Here is a 9470-nt window from a genome sequence, read left to right as displayed (position 1 = left end):
TAATCTAATAATAATAATTAATAATAATAATAATAATAATAATAATAATAATAATAATAATAATAATAATAATAATAATAATAATAATAATGTAATTAATTTATATAGCGCTGTCAATTATAGCTCTAGGTGCACATAATACATGGCATGCCATTATTTTTAAAAATTACTACAAATTACACATAATCAACAACATTTAAAAGATGAGAATTTGGAATTATTTTTAAAAAAATTAAATGAGGGTAAATTATGATATTATGTTCTATGAAGTGGTGACACTACAAATATAATGTAATTAAACTTGTTGTATATTATGAAGATTGCTTATCCATTCTTTTATAACTTTAATTTATTATTTAAATAAAAAATAATATAAATAAATGAATAAATAAATAAATGAATAAATAAATAAATAAATAAATAAATAAATAAATAAATAAATAAATAAATAAATAAATAAATAAATGAATAAATAAATAAAAAACAAATGCTTGATTAGTTCTTTCTACATATCATCCAAATATAATAGAAAAAATTAGACTTTTCATTTTCGTTTAAAATGCTTCATAATCAATAACGCTAGAGCGCAGACTGAATGTCAGAGAATTCCACACTGTTGGAGCTGCGCAATTTAAGGTTCTGTCTTTTAATTTTGTATTCCTCCCCTCCCTTTTTGTGGTTTTGAGTGTGAATTCATTTTTCTGCATCTAGTTGGTTCCAACAAATTATAATGTTAAACCTCTCCTTACCACCTATTGGAAAATCGTCACATTTGTTACGATATAACTGCCTCTTTCTCATCCAGATTTCATTTCTATTTGCTATAGCTATAAAAATCTTGATATTTTATAATAGAGCTCATGTTATAGAACAATATTATGTATAGAATGCGCTTTTTGCTTTTCTGTTTGAGTAAGAAATGTCTGTTTTTTTGTTGGGTGGGTTTGAAGTTTTGGGGAAATTCTGAAAATGGCTTGTAAGGAGAGGGTTAAGGCTATGAATAACATATCTCTTAATATTTAGCCAAAGGATTCGTTCCTTGAACTAATTTTTTTATCTGAGTGAAAAGAACAGGTAAATCTGCTAATATCAGTCCGCCAAAGGTGAAGGACAAACAGAAGAGGGCCATGTACCCGGATGTTTTAGCGGTGGTACGCTTGTCTGGCGCGCTCTCCTTCTTTCTTCTCGCCTGCGACAAAGATTGTTTGGGAACAATTAGTTCTTGAACTATTGATTCTGTCATTTCTTCTAACTGTGAAGAGTTCAGTGTGATGTTAACGGGAGTCTGAGTCTGGCATTTCTGAAATTAGAAAAGGAAAAATTCTTTGGGCAGGCAGTTTGTGAAAATAAGATAGTGATAAATGGGGTATTGAGGGTTAGTACAATTTTGTTTCATCTTGAAAAAAATTAGGCAAAAATAAAAGATGCACGCTTTGTCATCTTACGGTAATAATACTAGGTGATAGGGAAACCACTCCAAACAGCACGAAATATTATCCCAACAGATATTTGAGAGTTTAAAAGTTGCCCCCCCCCCCACACACACACACTTTTTAAGACATGGATAGATTCTTAGCCTTTAGTCACGTGAATAACATTTTTTATGATGAACAAGTCTGATAACCCACATAGTTGTGGACTCATCTTTATACTGATGGAGCTTAGACCACGTGATCACAAAACATCGAACTCTCAAAGGATGTTTTACATTTCGAAAAAGCTACAGATGCTTTACTAAGTGTTCGTGGGCAAATCTTGGACTGCTAAAACTGCATTTTAGATAGATCGATGATATTTCGTTTACAAATAATTTTGCATTAAAATCAGAAAAGCGCATTCTTCCTTTTGAAGACCCACAATACAAAGTCTATTTGCAAGACAAGTAAAAAACGTGGCCTGACAGCGTGTTGTATAAGACAAGCAAAGACAAATAAAAAACGTGGCCTGACAGCGTGTTGTGTAAGACAAGCAAAGACAAATAAAAAACTAGGCCTGACAGCGTGTTGTGTAAGACAAGCAAAGACAAATAAAAAACGTGGCCTGACAGCGTGTTGTGTAAGACAAGCAAAGACAAATAAAAAACGTGGCCTGACAACGTGTTGTGTAAGACAAGCAAAGACAAATAAAAAACGTGGCCTGACAGCGTGTTGTGTAAGACAAGCAAAGACAAATAAAAAACGTGGCCTGACAGTGTGTTGTGTAAGACAAGCAAAGACAAATAAAAAACGTGGCCTGACAGCGTGTTGTATAAGACAAGCAAAGATAATCGGGCATAGGGATATCCTGAGAGTTTCATATTTGGAGCACAGGAAAAATAAAAAGATATATTAGAAGAGGTATATGGAATGAGATTAGCGGAAGAGTAGCGTCCCTTGATTGGACGTCATTGGTGGAGAAATTATTTGTAAACAAACCAACTACAATCCAAGCGCTTCAAATACAAAATTTATTATTCATATTTCTGTACAAAAATGCATAAGGCTGATTATGATATGCATTTTGGTACAGAAATATGAATAATAAATTTTGTATTTGGAGCAATGGCTTGTAGTTGGTTTGTTTACAAATAACTTCTCCACCGGTGACGTCCAATCAAGGGACGCTACTCTTCCGCTAATCTCATTGCCTATAGGATCGAGCAGGAGGACAGGCAGCAGCCTCTTATGGTTTTCACACTGCTTTAATATGACGATCGACCCAATCAGCAAAGTCTGGTCCGCATTCGTGCACCGTCGCAAACCCGGCGGGTAGCATCGTCACAACACACCGTTCGACTAGATGCTCTGCCGTCTCAGGTTCTTGCCCACAGCGGGTACATGTTGACAGGTAGAAAGACCCCACCGATGAAGCGCACTGGCCGTGAGGCAGCTCCTCTACCGAAGCCGATTCGCAGTCACCCAGTGTCTCCTCTTACTGGTATCAAAGCCTGGCAACTTCTCACCAAGCTTAGAGGAGGTTACGTCCCCGCCCCCACGAGGGATTGAATTCGTCAAGGATTCTGCGTACAAGGGTTGCCGGGACTTATATGTCAAAAGTAGAGAGAAGAAAAATGTCATGGTTCAGACACACTGTCCGCCGTGATAACATGTGCAAGACTGTTATGCAGGGCACGATTGAGGAACAGAAACGAAGATAAACACAGGAAAAAAACTGTGGCAGGACAACATCAAAGAGTGGACATGCCTGGGCATTATCAGGCTTCTAGAATTGGCCGGAGACCGTGATGAATTGCATGAGGGGTTGTGAAGTCTGTATAACGCATGTCCCCAAACCGATCAACTGGTCATTGGAATGAGTGAATATATAATAAAATGATATTTACTGTGTTTTTTAAAAAAAGCTTCAATTTAATAATTTACCGGAAGAATGCTTTTATCTATCGTTGTTGTAGTGGTCGGCGTCGGGCAAATCGTCTGTGTTACAGTGGCAGGAGAATATTGAAAGCCTTGACTCTCGCTACAGTTGATTATTTCATTTCCTCCCCCTCCCCCTCCACTGCTGTCAATGTTAGCAGATGCAGAAATGGTCGTAGTGCAAGAAGGCGTCATCAAAGCTGGGCAAGAAGAAGGGGTCAAGGTCACCTCGACGTATTTTGTGGAAATCGTTGGTACGATCGATTCCTTGGATATATCGGCGTTAGGAGTGGAGCATGTTATATCAGAGGTTGATGCGGCCACTGGTGTATAAGTGCTTGTGTGCGTGGAGGTCACAGTTTGAGTCGTGGTGGAAGTCCTGTAAAAAAGACTGTGTTGATGATCACATAATTATACGAATTATCAATACGTCATTATATATATATATATCCTTTCTTAAAAAATATAGCATTGTGGAGAACATTGTGCTTATTTGAGTAAATAAAAAAATTGACACGGCGCACAACTCAACTGAAAGATTTGAAAATTAGAAATGTATTTTTTACAGATAGATAAACAGATAACTTGATTTCCTTTTATAATTTAAAGTCAGTTTGAAAGTTCGTTGAGGCAAACAGATATCATAAAATATGTACCAACGACGACACTTGACTCCCAAAATCAACTAATTTTGTCACTGTAAAAAGTTGTCAATTTGCGTCATCTATTTATGACATCAAGTACTATTGTTACTTCCGTTGTGTTGTTGATTTAGCGGATTTCAGTGGCCATTTTGATTCTTTTTTACTATTAGGGTTAGCTCGAGAGGTTAGTCATAAGTGTTATTAAAGGTGCTAGGGTGTTTGTTTTTCCATAAGTTAAGTAAAGGGGAGACATTCCGAAAGCTCCTACATCCCCAGTATTCTTTAAATTTGTATTTTCACCTTTGATCTTTTGTCAGGCGTTTATTTATTCAATTTGTCATGATTTTTTCTATTAGGGTTAGCTCGAGATCGGATGATTTTTTTTCCTATTAGGGTTAGTCATAAGTATTATTAAAGTGCTAGGGTGTTTGTTTTTCCTATTGGGGTTAATTAAAGGTACTAGGTTTAATTTTTTCTTGGGGTTAGTTGAGGGAATATATTATTAAATATATTATTGGGCCACACAGAAAAATCAACCGAAGATATACCAAATTACACAGACAACGTTGTTTACCAATCTGCCCTCATTAAATGATGGTGAGTACAGTATCGAATGAAAATAGTTCTTTCCCCGCGAAATTGCGGGCTTTCTACTAGTATATTTATATATATATATATATATATATATATATATATATATATATATATATATAGAATATGGGGATATTGGATTAACAAATGGCTGGCAGTTAGCGGGGAAAGAGAGAAGAGAAGAGAGAGAGAGAGAGAGAGAGAGAGAGAGAGAGAGAGAGAGAGAGAGAGAGAGAGATTGGGAGGGAGAAAGAAAGAAAGAGGAAAGATGGAGAGAGAGAGAAAGAGAGAGAGAGATAGAGAGAGAGAGAGAGAGAGAGAGAGATTGTGAGGGAGAAAGAAAGAGGAAAGATGGAGAGAGAGAGAGAAAAAGAGAGAGAGAGAGAGAAAGAGAGAGAGAGAGCGAGACAGACATAATTATAGAACCGAGATTAAAAAGAGACTAATAGAGCGAAGGAGTTATGATAAAGAAAGATCGAACAGAAAGCTAGATAGATAGGTAGTTACATGAATAGAGAGATAGATAGATGGATAAAAAGAGAGAAAGAAATAGATGCACAAAACACCTTTGGCGTAACTAAAGATAATACCTCCTGTCTGGATACGTGACATATATTTCCCCCGATGATATGTTAAAACGTCACTTAACTAATTCTGTGTTAGTTGGGTGTGAAATTTTGGGGAGAATCCTGAAATGGCTGGTAAGGAGAGAGTTAATGATAACAATGGCTGGCTATAAACAATAACAGAGAGCTTAGTGACGTCAATATCGTTCCTTCTATTGGTGAGTACTTACTTTTGAAGATTCTCGAAGCAAGACGAGTTCACGGAGGATGTTACTGTCGATGTTATGGTACTTGTGATTATCGTTGTTTCTGTGACCGGGGGAAGTTGTTCTGTGACTGTCGACGTTACGGTAGCGGTCACAGTGATATTAGTGACCTCACCACCACCAGTATCGCCACTACCATCATCTGTGGTGATTTTTGTATCAGTGACTGTAGGTAAAAGGAAGATGGATAACATTATGTAGAAAGAAAGGAAGATGAGTGAGTGGATGGATGGGTGGGTGGGTGGGTTGATGGACTAGGAGGAAAAAATGATTGAGAGGTTTGAAAGTTGTAGAACTGGGGTGTTGATATTGGTGGGGATGGCGGTTGTGTTGGTGGTGATGGGGATAATGATGATGACGATGATGATGATAATGATGATGATGATGATGATGACGATGATGATGATGATGATGATGATGATGATGATGATGATGATGATGAAACTAATAATAATAATAACAATAATAATAATAATGATAATAATAATAATAATAATAATAATAATAATAATAATAATAATATAATAATAATAATAATAATAATAATAATAATAATAATAATAATAATAATAATAATAATAATAATAATAATGATGATGATGATGATGATGATGATGATGATGATGATGATGATGAGGATGACGAGGAGGAGAAGGATGAGGAGGAGGATGAGGAGAAAGAGGAGGAATAGGAAGAAAGTAGATAAGAATCCCCTCAGTAGTGTTATTAGTGCTGGTGGTAATGATATAATTTAGTTACGATGTTAATGTTACAAGAATGGAAATGATATTAGTGTTAATGATAATATCAATCTTACAACAGTGATGATGAACTGAGAGTGTTGATGTGGTGATGTTATTGTGACATCAAGTAGGGTATACTTTTGTAGTGATGATGTTGGTAGTACAGTAACGGTGAGGTTGCTTCGTTAATCCATTTAGATTGCAATTTGTTGTCCCCAGGGATCGGTTATTGATCGCCTTTCGTTTAACTTCATACTTTATCCCTTAGTGATATAACTGAACAGTAGAATTAACTTTCAGTTTTATGCTGATGACATTGGATTTTATGCATCATTATTATTCAAGGCTATTTGTGACAAAAACACAACATACATACCAATTATCATGTTCGCATCTAAAGACATGCATTGTGCTGGTTGTATATTTGAATTCTTCAACGATGACTCCAAGTCAATGACATAGAGGGCTGTTTCAGCTTCCGGTATGGAAATAAACAAAAATGACATTTTAAGCATTTTAATAATCCAAAAAGCAAAATACTAATATAAATCAAATAATAATAACAATATTTAAACAAGGTATTTTAAGGAACTAATAAAACCCGATTCCAAGTTTATTATTTAGATTATGATGGGGACTAAATAAATAGTTTGCTACCCCTCGATTAAGATGCTGATCTATCTATAAGTTGAGATTCATTCTAATGGTACCCTGACAACCCAACTATCCATTTTCCGTTTAGGGCAAAAATAATACATCAAATAAATATAAATACCCCCCCCCCCCGCAAACCGCTCCCCCCCCCAAAAAAAAAACCATCAAAACAAAACAAAACAAACAAACAAACAAAAACAACAAGCAGACAAACCAACAATTAACCAAAAAAAATTAAAACAAAACAAACCATAAAAATAACCCGACAAAACAAAACAAATACCAAAAAAAAAGAAGAAGAAGAGGTCTGACTAAATGCGGCAATAGTAAAAATACACGACAACAGGGGTGAAATGGGTCTTTTAGAAACATTAAACACACAAAAAAGTGAACACTTCAGACATACTAGCTTATTTAAACTTGGCAACATAATAACGTAAATAATATTTGTCTTAGGCTGTAAACTGAGTGCCATCATTTTCCTCTCAAGTTCGTTTTGCTCTCGGTTTGTCCTCTCCTCTCTCCTCTCAGTCTGTCTTTCTTTTCTTTCATTTTGCTTTATCATAGCAAAGTGACCCCTTAAGTTTTCACTTGCCAAACCGAACAGGAACCGAACGCGAACATTTAATCTCGGAATTACAATTTCTTTCAGTTTTCGACCAACAAAATGAAACAACACACGTAGATAGTTTCTTTGCTGTCGTTTTTAAAACATCGTCCAGGTGATTAGTTCTCGCTAAATAAATGTATGAACAGTAGAGATAGAACAAAGTTGACGTCACTCAGGTCTTTGTAATTGTTTTTTGCCATCCATGTTTATGAGTTATTCTCACGAAACTGTATTAACCAGACTATAAACGATCATGATTACACATAGTTTTGTGCGTTGGTCGTTTTATTTCCGGATGGCACTGTTGTGAGTTTCTTAGCCAAGCGCACAGCAACTATAAACGTTTTAGGTTACACGTAGTAGTTTCGTTTAGTGGTGCGTTTTATTTGTTTTTGTGAGTAAATTACAGAAATGTATTGATAGTATGAGCTTGACTTAGAAGCTCATAACATTGCCATCCGGAAGTATAACGGATCAACACACAGAACTATGTGTAACCTTGAACTTGTATAGTCTGTTTACTGATTAGTGAGAAGTACTCATAAACTCGGATGGCAAAAGACAATAACAAAGACCTTAGTGACGTCAACTTCGAACTATCTATATATAGCGACCATGACATACTGGTTATTTGCGAACTGGAACCGAACAGAGACGAAATTGAATGCACTCAGTTTACAGTCTTTCATCTGTGCACCTTTTTATATCCAATACCATTTTATGAAACTACTCAATAACTTTTAAAAATTTATTGTTAGCTTAACGGCTATGGGGTCTTGTGGTATGACACTAGCTTTCGGATCGGAAAGTCTTGGGCTCGACCCTCGCTCGGCGCATAGTTGAGTCCTTGGAAAAAGGCTCTTTACTCACTTTCTCTCACTGTACTCAGGTGTAAAATGAGTACCTGACAATTAACAGCGTCGTCTCTGTCCGAAAACAAAATGTACTATTGCCTAACAGGTGTCATGCCCAGTCCTGAATGTTAAGTGTTGCTGTTGGCGAGGGGACCCCTTTAAAAGCGCTTTGAGAAGTTTTAGTGGATATTGCGCTAGATAATAAAAGCTCAATTTAGGAGGTTGCGTTAGAAATACCGGAGCTATTCCATGTGCGTCCTATTTGTTAGTACGTGTAAGTCTTGTTTTATACAGAGAAGAGCGCATAGCTGAATAATAATTTGTTCGCTCATTGAACGTTCGCCCAGCCCCGTTGTTTACCCTAATACTCTTCAACAGTCGTCACGTCACGTCCCTCGTAATGACGCATGGTAACTTAGCAACTGGCTGTAAACTATCGGAACGATGGCGGACGCCCTTATTTCTCCTGCAAGCATAAAAGCGTATCCAGAGGGAAAAAACCCATTAAATTTGATCATTTTTTTTACTTTTACACATTCTGATCACAAGACATATGAAAATTTCTAACCAGCATGAAGAATAAAAGTAAAGATTTTCTTTGTTTAGAACCAAGATGGCCGTCGTTGCCGGGCGGTGTGACATCAGACTACTGAATCCAATTAGTTGGGAAAAAAGAGTCCGCACGATGGGTACTAAGTTTGAAAGCCATATTTTTGTATGACTGGATGGCTCACTGGCTATTGCGACCGCGAATTGATCTCTCGCTCGCTCTCAGCCAGGCAGAGCAGGCCGTGTCAGATGGATCCCGAGATTGGCTCTGACCCTAAGATATTTTTATTATCTTTTTTTTTTCATCTGGCACTTCTCCATACCCTATATTTCTCATCATTATTGATGTAAATGCCAACTCCACAGTTTTTCAGGAGAAAAATACAAAACAAGATCGTGAAATCCAGCAAGAAAATGAGAGAGAGAGAGAGAGATAGAGAGAAAGAAAGAAAGAGGTATATAGAGGGAGACTGAGAGAGAAAGAATGAGAGTGATGGAGAGAGAGAGAGTGTGTATGTGTGAGAGAGAGAGAGAGATGGAGAGAGAGATGGAAATAGAGAGAGAGAGAGAGATGGAAAGAGAGAAAGAGAGCGAGAGAGAGGGAGAAAGAGAAAAACTGAGAGTGATTGAGAGAGAGAGA

General features: G+C 36.6%; 1 protein-coding gene across 1 annotated transcript in view; it reads right to left on the bottom strand.

The window, feature by feature from the left end:
- Positions 1-885: 885 nt before the first annotated feature.
- LOC144956903 (uncharacterized) overlaps positions 886-9470 on the bottom strand; it is a 52623-nt gene continuing 44038 nt past the window's right edge. The window contains exons 7-10 of the mRNA XM_078887715.1: positions 6540-6638; positions 5385-5586; positions 3360-3732; positions 886-1300 (exon numbers count right to left, since the gene is read on the bottom strand). Of these exons, the coding sequence (XP_078743841.1) occupies positions 1013-1300; positions 3360-3732; positions 5385-5586; positions 6540-6638 (962 nt within the window). The 3' untranslated portion in view covers positions 886-1012. The remainder of the gene's footprint in view (positions 1301-3359; positions 3733-5384; positions 5587-6539; positions 6639-9470) is intronic.

This window comes from Berghia stephanieae, chromosome 11 (assembly GCF_034508935.2).
Source record: "Berghia stephanieae isolate SIO BIC M18660-M18661 chromosome 11, UCSD_Bste_1.3, whole genome shotgun sequence".
Classification (NCBI taxonomy): Eukaryota; Metazoa; Mollusca; class Gastropoda; order Nudibranchia; family Aeolidiidae; genus Berghia; species Berghia stephanieae.
The sequence above is the reverse complement of the archived record's forward strand: the minus strand, read 5'-3'. Positions and strand labels throughout refer to the sequence as shown.